At 28.2% G+C, this 20,819-nt stretch overlaps 1 protein-coding gene across 1 annotated transcript in view; it reads right to left on the reverse strand.

Annotated features, from left to right (window-relative positions):
* The window catches only part of Nrx-1 (Neurexin 1), a 265,980-nt gene that overhangs the window by 21,514 nt on the left and 223,647 nt on the right, over window positions 1–20,819 (reverse strand). Inside the window, exons 10-19 of the mRNA XM_089219748.1 lie at window positions 11,422–11,529; window positions 10,046–10,244; window positions 8,809–9,000; window positions 8,243–8,386; window positions 6,974–7,188; window positions 6,617–6,722; window positions 6,376–6,552; window positions 5,841–6,287; window positions 5,378–5,536; window positions 4,767–4,886 (exon numbers count right to left, since the gene is read on the reverse strand). Coding sequence (XP_089075874.1) covers window positions 4,767–4,886; window positions 5,378–5,536; window positions 5,841–6,287; window positions 6,376–6,552; window positions 6,617–6,722; window positions 6,974–7,188; window positions 8,243–8,386; window positions 8,809–9,000; window positions 10,046–10,244; window positions 11,422–11,529 — 1,867 coding nt within the window. The remainder of the gene's footprint in view (window positions 1–4,766; window positions 4,887–5,377; window positions 5,537–5,840; window positions 6,288–6,375; window positions 6,553–6,616; window positions 6,723–6,973; window positions 7,189–8,242; window positions 8,387–8,808; window positions 9,001–10,045; window positions 10,245–11,421; window positions 11,530–20,819) is intronic.

Raw genomic sequence — 20,819 nt, forward strand, 5'->3', positions numbered from 1 at the left:
GGCGGATTTGGTAAATTGAGTCCCATTTAAATATTTTTAGGTAAACCGAGTATCTTGTAAAATATTTACTCATGTAAATTAATAATATCTACTTATGATAATGATTAATGAATAATACATAATATTATGATAATTTTTTAATAATTAATATTCTCAATAATAATAATAGGTAAATATAATGTCAACTTTTGAGTGAATACTACATAATACAATAATAAATAATACCTTCGATATTAAACGAGTAAATATTTTAATGATACGAGCTTAATAATGTCAAGTCTCATTTGATTATTCTTGTATTACGTCATTTTCTCTCTTAATATATTCTCCTTTTCTATATTGTGCTTTGACTTTTTGGATAGATCTCTTCTTATTTGAATATATGAATTAGATTGGATTTCTTTGAATGCATTATTAAAAATATAAATATTTGGATGTGAAATTTAATTGGTGAATAATTATATATTTTTATTTGCAGGAAGCTTTGGCATAATTACTTCAATAAAACAATTGTAAACATCTTTCGACCTTGAAAGTGGTACACCAAGAAAGTTAAAAAAAAAATCTTTTACTCAGGATTTTGTTTTTTATAATTTTTACTTAATCCAAGCCATTGTATTTTTTCCAACAATTTTGTCTTAAGCGAAAACGACAACTTTTAATATTAATTGTTGTTCAAACTTGTTGTGCGGCATTATGTATAGATTTTTCAAAGTCAATAAAAATATATTTTGGTGAAAATGTTTAACCAACAATTGTACACTGATCTATCATATATTTGAAAGAATAAAAATAAGATTTGGTTTTCTTATTCGGAAATTAAAAAAAAAAAACTTATGATACATACATTTCATCCCCAGTATATAAACTCGGAGTAACCAATACTAATGCGGACGCCCTAAGCCGCATCGGTGAAGTCAAGATAATAAGGACCAGATCTCAGACTTCACAGGAAGATAATAGTATAACCCTAAAATCGTTTGAAGAATGCATGAAAGACCCAGCTAGTCAAAACGTGAAGAACTCAAATGTACACGAAGTCTTGGGAGATATTTTTGAAACCTCCGAAGAATTTCATTTAGTTCATTGTGTATCAGGAGATCTTAAACTAAGCCGAGAAATAGCACTAGAATTCCGAAGGAAATATGGTCATATAGAGAAACTAAAGCAACACCACCAGAAGAAAACAGAGGTAGCTTATTTTAAGTTGGGTTCACGTTACATTTTGAATTTGGAGACAAGAGAAAAATTTTGGCAGAAACCAACTCTTCAAGATATGTATGAATCTTTACTTAATCTGAGAAGATTCTGTCAAGAGGTCGAAATCAAAAAGCTTGTCATGCCTCGTATTAGTAGTGGCATAAATCAACTGGATGAATCTACCATACTACAAATGATAAAATACATATTTCAATATTCCGGCATTTCAATTCTAGTAATCTCCCAGCAAAACGCTTCCGAGTTGGACAAGCATGCAATAATCCACGAACATCATGCCACAGTCTTAGGAGGTCATCGCGGTATACAACAGACAATAAAACGAATTCAGCGTCAGTATGATTGGGAAGGTTTGAAACAGGATGTTATCTAATTCAAATGCACTTCATGTCAAGTAAAAAAAATTTCTAACCGAAACACGAAACAACCTATGATAATCAGCACCACAGCGTCTGAACCATTTCAGAAAGTATTTATAGACATTGTGGGCCCATTAGAACGAAATCTTGATGGTAACAGATATATACTGACCATGCAATGTGACCTGACTAAGTTCTCAATCTCAACCACGGCCAATTAAGAGTCAAACACGGTAGCATACCATTTTGTGACTTCTTTCGTATGTATTCACAGGGATTCCAGCCAAAATGTTTATAATCCTATACAAAGTGAAGGACTAGGTTATCTTTTAGTAACAAATATTTCTCAGGACCTCTTTGAAGCGCTTAATTTTTCAGAGAGTCATAACAGCATTAGTCTAGAAGACTTATCACGGCATTCTAAATCTTTAAAAGAAATCGAGGAACTGATAAAAGTTGAAAAAAATAAAAATTATACTTCAAAAGAAAGTAACCTATATTTACCATAATATCTCTGATTATTATCTCGACCATTCTTATAACACTATTGAGTTCTGTATTCTGTTTTGTTAAATATACCGCTAGGAAACCTATCATGTATCAACCACGAGATGTTGTAGCGGAAAGTCAATTTTAAATATGTTATAATAAATTTGATTTGTAATTTGAACATGTAACCGATATTTAGATTAAAATGTATTTAAGTAAGCAAAGCGCATGTGGCGGTATTGTATACTAGCGCACCCATAATATTAAGCAAACATGTTATTATTTTAAGATATTATTTAAGATTTGGGGAAGTAATTTGTATTTACGATGTCGCAGGGAATGCTTCCGTTTAACTTGGGGGGTATGTTGTACCCTGTATATATTAAGCACCCTGTATACGATATGTGAATTCGCTAATTAATGGCCTACGAGACTGTGGGAAGTGCGTTGGTCAACGAATTCATCGTGCGAGGATCCGTTCGGTTCCCACGGACGGGGCTGTGTTGGCAGTTGGAGTACGGACTCGAGTTAGACAGAACCTCTATAGCAGGGAATTTGAATATAGATCGTTTTCGTGCACCAAAGAACGAAACATATCTCGGAAAGAACACCACGTGATAATATTTCCATTAAATTTAGGCATCTCTATTCTTGGTAATATAATTGACTGTATTGATGAACTCGACTTTAAATTTGCTACTATCACATTAATTTTATAACATGTTGATTGCATTGATTCCGTAAAGTCCTCATCTACTTCCGTGAATTGATCTATTTCATTTACCTCTGCGATAACTGACAGAACGTGTTGTTGTTCATTATTTAACGTAGTGACATATTTATCTAATGACAAAATTTGTGCTTCTAACATATTGGAAAAAATTGTATTTAACATTTTGTTTTTCTGATATGGTTACACTGTTTAGCCAACGGGAAGATGGCCGCCACGTTTTTGAGTATTGGGCATCTTTACCGTGTTAATTTTTATCAATGTCCAGGCCCTGATATTACCACACTGCCTCCGAGACCGCCATAGTCGCCGTCCGCCGTTATTATACACCTCTGTGTTAGGGGCCAACTAACCTTGGTTCAGACTGACTAGACGGAGTATCGTCGTTTTGTCGTAATGTTCCGCCTCCGAAACCATCGCTGTCTATTGGTATCATCGTACGCTGTACTTATTGTCAATTTCATATTCCGCAATGCCTGCATTATTACTACGACTGGCAAATGACCAGCAGAATAATACACGTCACTAAACAAACGTGCGGTTCATAAATACGCAGTACCTCCTGTTGCCCGACTACCGCCCGTACCGTGCCGTTTACAAGACCGTCGCTGTTCATTGAGACCGCTGTACGTCGTGATCATCGTCGAGTTGCCATTGCCAATGCTACCAATCAATACCACACCTATACTATCAAGGATCGTAGCAGTCTGAGAGCCATTCGTCCTGCCCACAATATAAGGTTTAATATACAACGACACCGTGAGTCAACCATTGATATTTATATTCTAAACCTTTTCCTTGCTAAATGTTTTTTTAAATGTCAAGTCACTTAATGTGACATAATTTTACAAAAAAAAATATTATATTAAATTAATTAATTAACAGATTCAATGCAATAAAACAGATAATAATTTTTGTGAACCTAAAATTACAATTGGGTTCATCATTTATTTTTACAATATCTTCAACGTATATCGTATTTGTATCACATAAAAAAAATCGGACGTTGTTGAAAACCCGATGATATTATTAACGTGATCATTAACTCTTAGAAAGGGTTCGTCCGTATTCGTTTTAATTATTATTGTATTAATAACTTCATGCGTTTCAATTACAGACTACATTGTTTGGTAAAATAGGGTGCAGAGTTGATCTAATATTTCGTATATTTTTTTTAATAAGAGCCGTATTTGAGAAAGTTAATGTATTTACGTTTTCTCTTAGTAATTCGGAGTGTTACAGTTTAGATGGCTTGAAATATTTTCAACAGCTTTTCGTTTTGAGACCATTGCTAATTTTTTGTCGGTTCAAAGATTTCTCATCTGGGTCATTGTGTTTGTAATCTTCAAAATTATCAATAACTGTGTTGGAATCACTGATTTTCAAATAGCACTTAATTAACTTAAGAAGTAAGTGTACCGCTGAATTTCCTTATTTAACATTTTATGGAACTAAAATTTGTAATCAGTAGAAATAAAAATTGTTTTGTTTACGTTCACTTTTAATCACGTTCATTATAATGTTGATATAGATGTGTTTATATGCTCGAAATAACTAATGGTGCATGATTTTATGGTGAATAACTGGGCAATTTGTAAACTAGTCTCATCTAAAAGATAAGTATCTTATTAATACCCGACAGTGGTGTGTTAATATGCTCGCAATTACTAATGGTGCATGACTTTACGTATATAGGTAATTTTAAAAACTTATATAATATTATACGAAGGACTCAATTCACAATATTTAATTTTTTTTAAAAGGACTCAGTTTACCGCTTTTAAAAAACTCTCATTTAGTTAGGGACTCAATTTACCCAAATCCATTATGCCCAAATCCAGCTAGGTATATATTAACATTTACGAATATCTATGAAAAAACGTAAAAGCGAACCGCAATCAATTACCTATCCTAATTAAAAATAAAATCTTATGTCTGAACAATATTTTAAATATCTGATTTCTACTTACGTTCAGAACAAGTAGGTCCAACGAATGCAGTCATGTCACAATCGCACGAATATGAATTCCATTGTTCCACGCAAGTCCCGTGATTATCACACATGTCTTGCGTGCACATTTTGCTAAGTCCTGAGTCATAGAATTGAAGAGTCAAACAACAATATTGAATAAAAATAAAATAAAATGTCATATTTATGAAAAACTATTGTGTATACACCAATGTTTCCCAACCCATGTTTTGGTAAGTGATGATCATTTAAGGCGATGAAAAGAAGGGTGTAATATTCTCATCACCCCAAAGATCCCAGATATTTATATATTAGATTATATATAGAACTATTTGTATCGTATTTATTTTCGACTCCAAATATTTTTCCATGACATTTATTAGGAGTGAAATAAAATAAACATTGTTTTTGGGTAGCAAAATTCTTTTGATAGGTCATTACAAAGTATTTTAAGGTTAAACATTAAATTATATAATTTTAGTTCTATCCACCTATTACGGTGAAATAATAGTACATAAAATTGTATTTATAAGTCTACGGTTAAAGGAGGATCTAATAATGAGTCACCATATAAAAAAGGTTAACTCTGGCGTAGATAATCCATGTACTTACCGTCACAACCGACGGTGATGAGTGTGCTAGGTATGGTGGCATTTTCTACCATGTCCGGAGATTCACCATTGTATTCCAGTCCAGACATGCACCCCTCAAACCCGTGTCTCGAGTGTATGTGCTTTGACTGACGTTTATGCAATTCTTTAGGCACGCCGCCTGTAAAAATTCGTTATATTTTTAAATACAAATGTCAAATGTCAAATGTACAAATGTGCATTCTATTTAATACAATATTTATGTATATACCGTATGTATGTCTTCTTTATAATTTAAATAAAATAGATTTCACCGTTCGTAAATAAATATCGTCAACAGATATTATTATACTATTATATAGAATGTGATTTGCTTATAAGAATTATATTACCAAAGTATTGTTTATTTTTTGAATTACAATTTTGAACATAGGAAATTTATTCAATATACTATACCGAAAAAAGTTAACAAAAAACGAACTTACCAACATAAAACATTCCGTTCAATTGTATGTTGTGTGGTCTTGAGATTGTTGTAGTTGACGCTACCTGATCGTCAATAAGTAGACAAAACATAGTAGCCGATATTTGTAACAAGTGAACCGAATGCCAGTAGTTGTCACTGAAACTGTTCTTTGAAGTGTCTTTAAGTCGAATCACGTGCGTGCCTGAACGAATGTTGATAAGTATATGGCCGTTGATCAGTTCAGCAAGTGCAAAGTCATTGTGTTTTCCACCGTTGTAGAAAAACAATCCGGATGTGTGCTTTGTCTTAAATCGATAGTACACTTCCATTCTAGAGTAGGCTTTTAATGGCGGTAATCCTATAAACGTATTCTTTGATAGGAACGTAACCGTGTGCACCAATGAAGGTGGTTTTTCTTGTTTTTGATATTTGGAGGTCATGTGTACTTTTGGTAAGTCTTCCGAAACTGGAAATAAAAACAAAAATACTATTAAGATTACTTCCTCCAAAACTTCAATCTCAAAACTCTGTCTAAATTGTCAGTAGAAACTTACAGCCTTTGGTTGAAATTTTCGCTAGATCAAAATAATTAATTTTGTTTAGTATGAACTGTTGGATGCTACCAATAAAGCTTGGGAGGTTCGCTAATGCGTCTGGATCCTTAGGAGGCGTTCCACCAACTAATAGACCTTGCCATCTGAGCGTTATTTTATCTTCCATATCAGAATCATCTTAAAAAAAATATTGTTTTAGAAATCACTGTTCAGACTACGTTGAATGTTGTAAGGTAATTACTTTTAACAGTGACATTGTCCACTTTCAAACGGATTTCATGTGCCCTTCTTATATAGTGCACAGAATGCCAGTTGTTATCATCTAAATGAGATCCACACAGAACCACCTAAACAATGAAAAATGAATGGGTTTATTATCTTGTCTTACATTTGATTAATATTTCAAAATAATAATGCACTCCAGCTTAAACTTTTGAAATCATTAATCATAAATAAACAATTTTTTTTACGTTGCTAGGTATTCTATAGAAATTATTACTAAAATGTAATGATACGTTTTGTATTTGTTGTATTTGTGAACAGGTAGTCTTTATAAAAATTTTAAAGTTAAATAGTAATGAATAGTAATGATTAATACCTTTTCTTTGTCACCGATTTTTAAGGCTAATCTAATTTTTCCAACTATCAATGCAATTTCTAGCCTATCCCATGAACTGTCGAAAGTTTTCATTAACATGGCCAACGGTCTATTTGTTTTGAATCGAAAATGCATGTCTTCAACTTGAGTTGTCATCTTTTCTGGCATTATTGCTTGAACGTATTGTGTTCCGTTAAAACTGTACATTGATGATTCTATAGAGATAATAAATTGAATCTTACTAATGAATTATTTAAATTTTTAGTATAATATGCTTAGATTATTTTTAAACATAAATATATAATTTACTGAAAAAATGTAATATGAAATATAGTTTATTTTATAATTTACTAGCTGATCCTCGTGCACTTCGTTGCCCGTTAAAAATACCCACTCTATATGATTTTAAATTTTTGGTTAATTCGTCATTTATACCCAGCTAGTTATTATCAAAGCTTCCCGTGATAAATTTACGTGGATTTACCCTAACTCAATCTCCATAAAAGATTATTAACACAGTATTATAAAATACAGGACTAAAAGTATATTCTATAACCCTTTTTATCCTTTGTAAGGGTTGAATTTTGAAAAATCTTTTTTTATTGGTTGTCTACACCATGAAACAAAACTACTGTCCAAAGTTCATACTCATAGATTTAACGATTTAGGATTGGCGATTTTTATCATTTTATTAATTTTTACCCCTTTTATCCCCTCAGAGGTCGAATTTTGAAAAATTCTTTCCTAGTGCGCCCTTACATTTCTTAAGAAATCTTTGTGCAAAATTTCAAGTCTCTAGACCCTATGGTTTTGTATAGCCATTGATGAGTGAATAGAGGTTGTCTCCTATATGTATACAGATAATTATTAGAAAAAAAATTAAATGGACGATCCAATAAAAATAAGACACTGTAAGAATTACGTAATATTATAATTAAACGATCAAAAACCAATTTTAAGTTATTTAGAATCTAACGGTATTATTTTCTTTTAGGAATTTGGTAGTATTAACCAATACTATACTAATCAAAAAATGCTGTTATGGGTTATGGACTGTGGTTTCATTCATTAAACTTTGAAGGATGAGGATTATCTAGGTAAACCAAGCAATATATAAATGGATAATAAGATAATGTTTTGCAATAAGTTTGTAAAATGTTTAATACCTACCAATTTTCAAACTTTTATCGTCTATTTCGTAATTTGGACTCCAACTCAAATGTAAATATAATAATTAATAAGCATTATTGGTTTAATATATAGCTTTACCTTTCATGCAAGTGGCACCAGCGTACTCGGTATTTGAACAGTCACATATCACGCGGTTCCAGCCTTCATGACAAATTCCTCCGTTGTAACAGGTGTCTGATTTACAACTGTTAGAAGATTCAGGGCAATGTGGAGTTACGGACACTATTGACACAATTTTCAATGTTTAAGAAAGTTAGAAAAGTTAAAATATATTAAAAATAATATATTGAACAGTTTTGATGTGCATCACAATATCGTATTCTAAAATCTACACGTGAATATTAGATTTATTTATGTAAAATATTAAACTACAGTTCCTATTTGAAAATGGTGTCTTAACACTACAACAGTTTTGCCATCAAATGTTAATAAATTATTTGTCGATTGTCTCTTTGGAAATATTTTGGTTGGTTTTATAGTTCACTGATTATCTTTTTATATTTACTTCGAAGAAATCTCACTAACTTATAATACTGACACTATAATATTATAGGTACACTAGTTTTATCACGTCCGTTCAACATATTATTTATTTTTTCACAATACCAGTAGTTAATTGTCCTTTTTGACTTATTAAACAATACCATGGTCCTGTTCTAAAGACGAGCTGACTAAATTGATTGCTACACCGTCCAGGACGAGGTCACGCACGCACCCAACGAATCCCGTTTCCAATGACAGTGTCCACACACCAGGCGGTATCTTTTTATGATACACCGCCCGACCACCAAATCCTAACATGATGCCGTTCTGTAGGTGTAACTGATTAGAATCGCCTGAAAATGCAATTAATCATTACTGAGAAGTGTTTCAAATACGATGCGTTTAGTTGGATTATTGACAAAATATATTATTGTGAGTCATAATGATAAAGGTTCGATAAATAAATAATAAATAATAAATAATAATAATAAATAATTATTTTTTTTATAATAAAAATAAATAAAGCACGATATGAGTTATGTCCATTACAACACAAATACAAAACTAACTAAGTACAATTTAAATGATATGATTTTCGGATAATTTTTAAGGTTAGGTAGAAACATTGGAAAAGTTTTTTCGTGCAATCTAGATATAAACCGTTATATTAAAATGTCTTTAATTAAAAGTATAACGAAACAAATAATTATATATTTTATTTTGTTGTTGTGTTAATACTCAGCTGCGTTAAATCATCACGATATGAAAGAATATAGTAGCGATGGCGGAGTAAACTCTTATTTTATTTACAAAAAAAATACTATAGTAGGTACAGTTTGGAAAACTAAAAACCAAAATCGACAATGGTTTAATCACATATTATATAATGTAAAAGACTTCATTGTAATATTCATTTCATCAGTATTCATAATATAAGTAATGATAATTTATACCTATAGGTGTATAATACATATTTTAATTATTTATTATATTTATTAGTATTGATTAAAACGAGTTTTTGCACTGCAAAGATGATATGTATGTTCCTCGTGTCCAGTGAGTATAAACCCTAAACAGAAATGTTTAACTGAACTTACTTAAATTAAGATTTAATTATACATATTCAAAAAAAGGATTTTTTTTATAACAAGGGGTTTAAAAATGATTTAAAATATCTGTATCATGTAATAATAATAAATATTTATTTTATTTTAAACATGTTTTATTTATTTATTTATTTTTTATATAGATTACAATTGAATAAATAACAATTAATATGAATTCTTTGATGAACAGAGAACAATTCTATAATTTCTGATTAAGTTAAAGTTATAAATAAGTGAATGCTTATACTACCTATGGTAAATTAAATATCTTATACTGTGACATGTAACTTACCATTTGTCGTGAAATCTGAAGAGTAATCGTCTACGGTGCAGTGTATATCTCTGTCATTACGCCATATCGAAAATTCATGCCATTGACCGTCGTTGACTTTAGTCTTTTCTGAACTAACTTCAGCACGAGTGCCGCCAGCACCCAAATCCAAATAAACGTAAAGTCGTCCGTCAACCATTTCAACAGCATAAATACCAGACTATAAATAAATTAGATTTTAAATCACCAACTTCGTACAATGAAATATATCGTAAGAAGCACAATGTTTTTGAATGTATACTATAAATTAAAAAAAATTGGAAGTTATTAACTTATCATTGTATTATGATGTAGGTATTATAGTTAGTGACCACACAATAAGTATGTATTTTTAGTATATTGATTTAATATGGTGTTCTTAAAAGATAGAGACAACTAATACTAATACAAACCATAACTTTTATATTAGTATTATTATTTTATTAACCTTAGTATAGTATTTTGTCTGAAAACTTTTTTCATATTTTATCAACTTAGAAACTTATTAAAAACCACTTAAATATAAAAATATACATTTTATATTAGTTTTCATACTAATTATGGTTTCAAAAAAATTCTAGTAACTATTCAGAAAAAAAGTTACAAAATGAAAAGCTACAAATTTATAAAGTATTATTATAGTTATATACGTCACTGACATTAATATAATACAACTTTAAAACTAAAATTGGCTTAAAAGATTGCTGACAACTGATACAGATTTGTTTAACAAAATTGAACTAAAAATGTATTTGATCTTAATTGTATTATAATAGCAAGTTAAATAATTATATGAGGGAATTTAAATTAAATTGTCTATTCTAGGGTGTAAAAATGTATAACTTTGTGAATGTTTGTGAATATTAATAGATTTTCCAAATTATTTGAACTTAAACTCTGATAAAAATAAAATTGTGACTATAGCCTATAGGTATGTATTTTTGATATTTTAGTTGTAGTAGCTATAATAACTTACAGAGAACCTAATATTAGAACATTTGTTTGTTAAGCTTTATTACTCACAAAAAAAATGTTGATTAATTTAATGTATAACATTAACTGAAAATAAACTATTAAAAGTTGTTAATTTAAAATATCTATAAATAGCACAGTAAGAGCCAAAATATTTTGAAAGCTGTGGATATCACAAACATTTATTTAGGTATTTACCCTATGTTCAAGTTGTATTTATATGCGGATGATTACAATTCATATTTTTAGCAACCATGATAATTAATTGATTTTTATAAAAAATAAATATATTTACACATAATATACAGAGTGTATTAAAATATATCATTTTTAAATAGGCATATATATTTCTATTATTACATTATTAAATATTCATATTTACTTACGGTATGTTCAGTTTGACCTCTGCTGAAAAATAAAAGACCATCTGGCTCGTTGGTACGAAACTTAACTGAAATCGAACCACTAGTCGTTCCATCCCAATTAGGCAACATCTAAAAAACATAAATATTAAGGTATCGAAGACGATGATGTAAATAATATATTAGCCTAAACAATTTCTAAGTATATTATATCGATTTTTATAAGTAATCAAAATAACTTAATTTGTGCAGTAATTCACGTATTTATCTATATATTATGGTATACAGTATAGTATGAATACTAATATAAATTATAATACTAATATAGTAGGTAAACATTATAAATATAGTTACCTAATAATGTTATTTAATTAAATAGATATTTAATTATAAAATCATATATATATTGTTTTATAACGAGATTTTAGAATTTAACAATTAACAATACTTTAATAATACGGCACAAGTATAATACAAGCCACTTGTTTCACTTGCCTAATTATTGTTTATTTGTTGTACTACATATTTTGTTTAACTAATTATTTAAATCTCAAACGTAGTAAATTAAAATTGAAGAATCGTTGTTAAATAAATAAATAAGGCGAGAAGTTTTTAATAGATTTCTGTTTTATAGAATATGTTCAAAAATTGTACTCAAGTGTGTACCTATATTAGTTATCTATATTGATATTTATACTTTCTATTGGAACTATATTAAAAATAATAATATTACAAATAGTTAATTAATTGTCTATAGCATCATTAAATATTAAAAACAAGAACGATGAGTTATTTTAAATATCATCTGATGCACTGTAATATACATATTGATGCATTGACTTTTTAAAATCAAATAAACGGTGTTACGGTGTTTGTATTATAAATTTTTAGACTTCATAAAAAAAAAAAAAACAAGAACGTGAAAACATATGAAGTAAAAGTCATTTTGAATTGCAAAATCGTGCAGTCTTATGAATATATCTTCCTGCTGAATACTTCTGAAAGTCAAAAAGAGGGGAAATATTTTAACAGGAAATTATATTTTTATCCATACGATTGTAAGACTTAATATAATATTTTCGTACCTACGTGATGTTAAATGTAATAACATCTTCAAAAGTTAAAAAGAATGAAAAGAAATTCAACTAAATAAAGAATACGGATAGATCAGGTAGATAAGAAATAGAAACAGCCAACAAGATGAAAATAAAAATAATATACAAAACAATATTTATTTAAAATCACCAACCATATAAATATCTTGAATCATCTACTGTGAATCCACTAGGTACCTCGGATCCAAAGTGAACTGAGAAGAGATTAATTTTTATTAATCTTTATTAATCTTCATAATAAAGTTAGTCCATCTTATCAGTTATAATTATTTGAAGATCTTTACAATGATGTGATCAGCAAACTTTATGTAAACAATCGTAATTGGAGATACAAAGTTTTCCCCAAGTTCAATACCACTAGTCGATTTTAGGCTTTTGTAGACAGAAAGTAATTGTATACTGTTTATTGTTATTATTATTATACCCAACTTATCGTTGTAACCGAGATAATATCATATAGCATTATAAATGGAATTAATTTTGAATTATACGTTAGAAATTACTTGAACAAAAATGTTAACAATGTCAATTTATACTTTTTAAAACGTAAGTTAATAGTATTATGTTTCTAGAAAAGTTATGATTCATACATTATATATTGTTACGCATTATTTCAATATAGTATATTTATTGAAAATTGATCAATTATTTTTTTGTTCGCATTATTTGTTTTTCTGTAAACTAAGAACTTAGTTGAATAAATTTTTATATGCAGGTATGAGATGAATTAAATAATCAAGAAAACTATAGACATCCTACCTGTAATTTATAGAATACATATTATTATATATTCAGTAATCTTTTGATTAAATAATTTTTATCTGTGTACAAACTAAATATTTTTTTATAGATGATAAACTATCTAATTAATTTCTTAGTATTTTTGTATAAAAATTGATTGAAGCTTAATATTGTTATATATATTTAGCAATAAAATTAGGTAAGTAAGGTTATATAGTTTAGTCATTTAATGAGTGTAGTCGCAAAACTCATACATTGTTTTATATTCAAGGCAACATGAAGTAATCATAAAAATCAATCAAAATGAAATATGTTCATTAATTTCCCCACGTGTAGAATGACATACTATACAAATTAATAACCATTTCTTAGAGATGTTAATATAAATTGTATATTAGTAGTAACAATTTAGCATATTATACGTTATTATGTTTATGCTATTTGTAAAATATCGTTATTGCAAGTAGGAAGGTACACAAGAACGACTAACACAGCATAAAAATAAACAGTAATTATTTGGAGATCAATTCAAATGGTTTATCTGCATTCTAGGTGTTAAGTCTTAGGACAGGTGAATTGTGCTCTAACGGTAGAACGTCGAATTTATTGAAAAATTAAATGGAACAAAAGCACAATAATTACATAGGATTTGCTAATGGTCTTCAACTGGCTTGTCAAATATTTCGATTTTTGACAGTTTTATTTTCATAACAACAACTTAAATCTTTATTTCCGGTTAAATTGTTTTTTAACTACGAAAATAACACATCACTGTAACTATTACCACTTAGCAGAAAAACGTGCAAATTTAAACATTAATATCTAACTAATACATGCTAAAATTCGTGAAATTCACGGCCACGCACACATAAGCAAATAAAATATCACGAATTATTTTACACGAACAAATAATTTAGTATCAGTCGTTCACTTAGAATAATACTAGGTAATTTAATGAATTCGAATTCTTAGTTAAATAAATATATTTCGGGTAGGATTAGTAAAAAAATGATTTTTAATTTTTTTAAATTGTTTTCAATTGTTTTTAACATATTCATTTTTACTGAAAAATAAACAAAAAATAATTAAAAATAATACCTACAAGGATTTATTACCTAATGGTTATTTAGACATCTAATGTATCACTATCACAGAGCGTTACCACTTACCAGCTTATTATTTATTATAATAATTTAAAATTATTTGATACCAAATATAAATACTGTTATAATTTTCTTTAAGGTACAGAATTAGACGTTATCATTTTATTTAAGTAATTTACATCAAATTGTGAATGTAGAGTAAGCTCTGCAGAATTAATACAATTCTCAACAAATTGTTTGGGTGCAATTTAAGGCTTTAGGACAATAGAATTAAGTGATCAATAAAAGTAAGACCCAATTCGAGTATTATCAAATAATACCGCGGATCCCGGCGCATCCGAGTTGGGTCCCGAGTACTGGGGGCGAATCGCAGGTACTACACTATTTGGGTCCCGGATTTTTATAGGTACTACACTAGTTCGGTTCCGGATTTTAATAGGTACTACACTAGTTCGGTCCCCGATTTTTATAATTACTACACTAGTTGGGTCCTGAATTATTTTAGCTACAACATTAGTTCTTGGATATTTTTTGGTAAGTAACTATACTAACATTTTCCTTCCCATTATAACAGACTTAGGACTGTCTATAATCAATTTATACCACAGGTATGGTTGAAATTGTTTTTACAGTATTTTTTTTATGTTTCTTTTCCATTAAAGTAGTTAGAAGAATTATATAAAAAATAAATCACTTTTGTGTTGGTAAAAATATTAAAAATGTTAAAAACCATGTATAAAAATACATATTATGTAATATAAATATAGCCATAATGCTATATAGGTCTAAGTGAAAAAATATTAAAAATGTTAGATTAGGTTTTTAACCATACCTGTGGTCTAAATAAATTATAGACAGTCCTAAGTCTGTTAAAATGGGAAGGAAAATGTTAGTATAGTGTAGTAATTACCAAAAAATATTAAGAACTAATGTTTTAGCTAAAATAATTCGGGACCCAACTAGTGTAGCAATTTTAAATTTGGGACCCAACTCGGATGCAGCCGCGGACCCAACTCGTGTTATTTTTAAGGGATCAAATATCTCGGGACCCAATTCGCGTTTTCCCCTATGGTTCTCTATAATCAGCATATTAAGTTACATATTTTTTTTTACCTAATTATTTTATGTCTTAACGCTTATGATGTATTAACATTAATATTAATACTAATTTCAGTTGACTTTTCTAAAAACGTTAATACTTAATATATAATATTATGTTTGATGAATCGCGTATGAAAACATTTAATTGAACAATAATTAATACAGTTTACTTGAAAGTATTTCGTCGATAGAAATGTATATATATTTATATGTATCTACCTATTTTTATAGCATATTTTAGAAAACTGAAGTGATTATACTTGCTCCCAAGATCTACAGAAAATACCCGGTGTTGATATTAGAGGGCGGTGTGGGTATGGACCAGTTGCGCCTAAAACAATATTTGTATTTTAGGTCAGTACACCAATTGCGCTACTTATATTTTAGGTTCCTTATTTTTACATGGGCGTATGTAAGTAAGTTACTACACGACGGAAAAAGTTAGAAAAGTTGAAAAAATCTATATATAATTCATATTTTTATAAAAGTATTTTTATATACTAGGTGTATAGAATAATATTGTAATCCCTGAAAACAACTGAGTGCAATTAGTATATCGATCCAAAAAAGACAGAGCGCAATTGGTATATCGACCCAAAAATGACCGAGCGCAATTGGTATATTAAAAGGTCATTTTAAGCACAATTGGTAAACTCCCGGCGATGCTAAGATTACCGGGTAGGGTAATATTATCAAATAGAGCTGTTGTGTGTCGAAGGAAACCGGTACACTAGGTAATGCATTATTACTGTCTCGTGTGTTCACACTTAAGTAATATGACAGCTAATATTTCTCCCAAATAATGAGGCAGAAATAAATCATAAATTCATAATTACATTCATCTTAAACGTCTTGTATATTTGTAATTACTATTTACCATTCTGAAGAATTTAAAATATTATACCAATATTTAACATGTACTAAATAATCCAAACTAAGTGATGAAATCGAACTAAGCATTTTTAAACAGTCATTTAAATGATTTGGTGGATTGTATATTATGTATTTATTTTATTATATCCAATTAAATTCTTGAGATTTTGAGAATACTAATAAAACATTTTAAAGGACGTTTTAAAACTGTATTTCTGAGTTATATTTAACCAGGTTAGAAAATTAATGCGATTGTGCTAAATTTCAAGTTCCTAAATGTATTTTTAACGATTAACTATAATAATTCCGTTTACAATTTAAAAGGTTAATTTACTTTTAAAGCTTTAAATAATGCAAAAGTGGTTGAAAAATCAAAATCTAACAAAACCAGAACTTTCTGTGATCAAATAAGTTTATCTAAAACAGGTCACAATTGATTAAAATCTCTTACTAAAATAGTACAGTATCTCCTCCCCCTCTTCCAACGGTTTTATTTAATAAAATATCGAATAATATGTTATGGAAAATTTGCAATGTATATTTAACCTCTATATTTGCATCAATTATGTCTACTTATTTTTTTATTTGATAGAAATAAGGCTTCAACAACGTGGGTTATTACCCTTACTACTTTTATGGCTGAAAAACTACATACTTCAAATGAGCCGAAAATTATGTTACTCCTTTTCTATTTATTAGCAATATAAAGGCAGTTAACATTGTCTGTCCAAAAATATTAAAACTGCATCAGTTTGTACACGTAATATAACTAATGAGTTTTTGGGGCTTGCATGAGCTATTAAGTTGAAAACTCTTTCATTAAGGAACGAACTTATATGCCCTAGAAAACCACGAAATATGCTCTTAAAAATATCCGTTTTGTACTTATCATCGATAGGAATAAACATTTCATTACCTACTTTTACACATTTTATACAACTTTTTACTGTTCTGGAGCTACCTAATAAAATCGAGTGAATTGGATTTTCAAAAGTTCTATATGTAATACAAAATTATTTATTTTATTATGACGAAAATTTACAACATTCTGTAAATTAATAATTAATACTTAATAATATTTAGGCTTGTTTGACCTGTTTAGATATAAATGTATCATACACTATTATTTTATGTAAAAACTTACTGATGCTAGCTGAAGTATTGGATTTTTCCAATTCATTATTATTAATTTATTATTCTCTTTGTTTACATAATTGATGTTATATTTGAAGTTACTTTTTGTTTGCAAAAACATTCAAACATTTTACTGTTTCATTATGACAAGGATATAAAGCGGAATATAACGTAAAGTACTTCATAATAATAGTTATTGGTTTTTTTTTTATTAAAATTTTAACGTAAAAAATGAATCACTTTTAGTAAATTTCGTTTTTTTATACGTCCATAAATTTTAACCTAGGTTTTAACGCAATAAACAAGATTTGTAGAAGAATAAATAACCCTTTATTCACCATAAATTAGGTTACATTGTCCTTATTGTATAACCTCAGGGTCTTTGAAAATGTATATAATCTTGCAAAATGCATAAATGATAATTATTTCAGCTCATTTGATTGGTTAATATGATGCGAAATTAATTCATTTATAAATACATTTCTAAAATTGACGATTATTAAATTGAGTTCTTTAAACTAATTGTAGCATTCGATTTCATTAATTTAATGATCCAGTTAGTAAATATTACTGTTTTAAGGATACTGACTCACCATAAGTAGTAAAACATTATAATAGGCAAATTATTGTGATGAAAATTCATTATTTTTGTAGGGTTTTGTAGCATTTTTTATGCAATGGCTCTTCTTAATTTTGTAGTTGCATATATAATTTTTTGGTTAAAACATAACTGACGGTATAATTTGTTGTATTTCTATTCTTTGTTCTAACCTTAAATTTATTGTTTAATCTTCTTTGCAAATCTAGGTTAGTAGATCAGTATCAACATTTACTTTCATATTACTTAGATAAATGCAGCTAAACGTATGGTTAGAAATCAAGAATGATATTTGTCAAAATACGAAAATTGTAGTTTTACTTCAGCAAGTTAAAGATAGAATATAGATAGAACGTTAAGGAACTGAACTGTGGCTTATAAATTATAATGTATCTATCTGCTTTATTAATTTATTGAATTTAATATCAATAAATTAATTTCTATATTTTTTTTTTCATTTTACCTATGGTTTTTTAGTTAGGCTATTGGAATTAGATTTAAGAGGAAATACATAGCTCTTTTGTGTTATTGCAATAGGTTAGATACATTTTTGAGTCATAATACAAAGACAGAAAAAAAAACTGCCATTTCAAGAATAGCACAAAACGTTTATAACGTATTGGAAATACCTTTAGTTCTCATTAGTTTCAAGAAAGACGATAAAATGGAGGATAATGGATAAAAAATGTGTGAAGTGGACTGTGACAAAGATGGCTGTTTAATAACGTTGCCTCAATCAATAATGAATGAACACAGACTTCAAAAGTTTCCAAACAATTAGTGACAGCTGCCAACACCAGTGCTATAATAGTGGTGTTTGACATAGCGTCTTATATAGTTGTATACCTACCGATGTATTAAATCTACTGTGCTATACATTATACCCATTTTAATGTAATGCATAATATAAAAATGTTATTATTATAAAGAGCATGATAAAACAGATGATTGCGTCCATTGTATGATATGTGTAATTCGTGATATGATTTTGCAATATTATTATTATTTTCAATTCATATCGACCGAAATCGTTTAATTTAAGTACCTAGTATACCTATATATTTATTTATATTAACTACAGGATGACTCCAATTACATTGTCTGTATTGAAAAATAATTAACAAGATAGATTACAAATATTTAAGAATTAACAAACAATAATTGCACTAAATACTAAGGAATTGTGAGCCTTCATTGGCCAGTTTCTTCATACGGACAACATGGTGATTAGTTGAATAATTACAGCGGCTGAAAGGAATACGGAATGGGGAAGAGAATCTGGAATAATAACTCTTAAAGCAATCAATATAATATAGTAAGAGTATTTTATTTTTTTTATAAATCTAAATTTAAATAATAAATCACATTTAACTGACACTAAAGAATTAATCTATCTTTATTTTACTGTGGTGTAACTACTAACTCGTGAGCGTTCAGTATCCAAAAGATAACAATAATTTATGTTATAAAATAAAAAGATATATTATAAAAATTAAATATTCAAAAATAAGTTTTGTATTTTTCACCAACATCGTTATTATAAATTAAAACAATCAAAACCATATAATATATTTATATACAGAGTACCTAAACATTACGCATGTTCATCATCATTTTCTTCTTTAACAATAAATTTATTCTAATTCTAATTTTTGGAATTTTCAAATATGCTCAAAGACCATACTTTTAAATTTTTGAGATTTTTTGCAGTATTTAAGGAGTGCTGTAACTTCTGTTTTTTCAAATGAGACCCCCTTCCCCTTTTTTAGTGTAAATTATTTAGTAGATAATGCTTTTAAAAATTTTGATGTACCTAATAAAAAATTCGAATGAGTAGTTTCCTTGTTATAAAAATGTCTGTACTATTGATAGTAGTCCTTAAAAATCGTTTTACAAATGTATGAAATACACGTTCTATTAGAACTAGTATTTATGATACTTAGGTCATTTTTATAAATTATTTACGTTGATAGATTAATATTGATGACTAATATTGTCCATCGTAGATCAAATATCTCATAGACTTAAACCGTGGACCTTTTATCCTTAAAACACAAAGTTAAAGAACTCAATAACTACTCATTAGAAATTTGATTTTAATACATTGAAATTATCAAAAGAATTATCCATCCGCTTAATAATTTACAGTTAAAAATTTGGGCTTTTATTTGAAAAACAAAAGTTTATATTACCACAGGAAAAATAGTGGTATAAAAAAATATCAAGAATTTGAAAATTATCATGATGATAATTGCTACATTCAAATATTTTCTTGGAGTATATTATTTAAAGATTCTAAAAATTAGATTTTGAATAACTGCATTATTAAAGGAAAAAGGGGTAAAAATTCTTGGTGAATTTTTGTATTGTATCAATATGTTTAAATAGATAAATTAAATCAAGAGTTATTAATTATAGGTAAGTGTATAATAGATATGGTAATATATTTTTTTTTTACAAATTTTAAATATAAAAATGTTTATCATTAGATTTCTTAAGCAAATTATATGATAGGTACCTACATTATAATATAATGCTATTATAATTATTACAATGGATGGATTTATGTAGGTCATTAATCATTTTATTAAAGGTAACATTAATTACGCTAATGATGAGGAATTATGTGGTTTCATTGGACTACAAAAATATGAATCTTATAAACAATGATATTGTTTTAATAAAAAGAATATGTATGACGTATGTATATGTATTCGATATTGTTTTTACAGTGTATCAAAAATTACTAGCGTAATA

Source organism: Diuraphis noxia, unplaced genomic scaffold (genome assembly GCF_037042655.1).
Source record: "Diuraphis noxia isolate RWA-SAM2 unplaced genomic scaffold, SU_Dnox_SAM2 contig0001, whole genome shotgun sequence".
NCBI classification, from domain to species: domain Eukaryota; kingdom Metazoa; phylum Arthropoda; class Insecta; order Hemiptera; family Aphididae; genus Diuraphis; species Diuraphis noxia.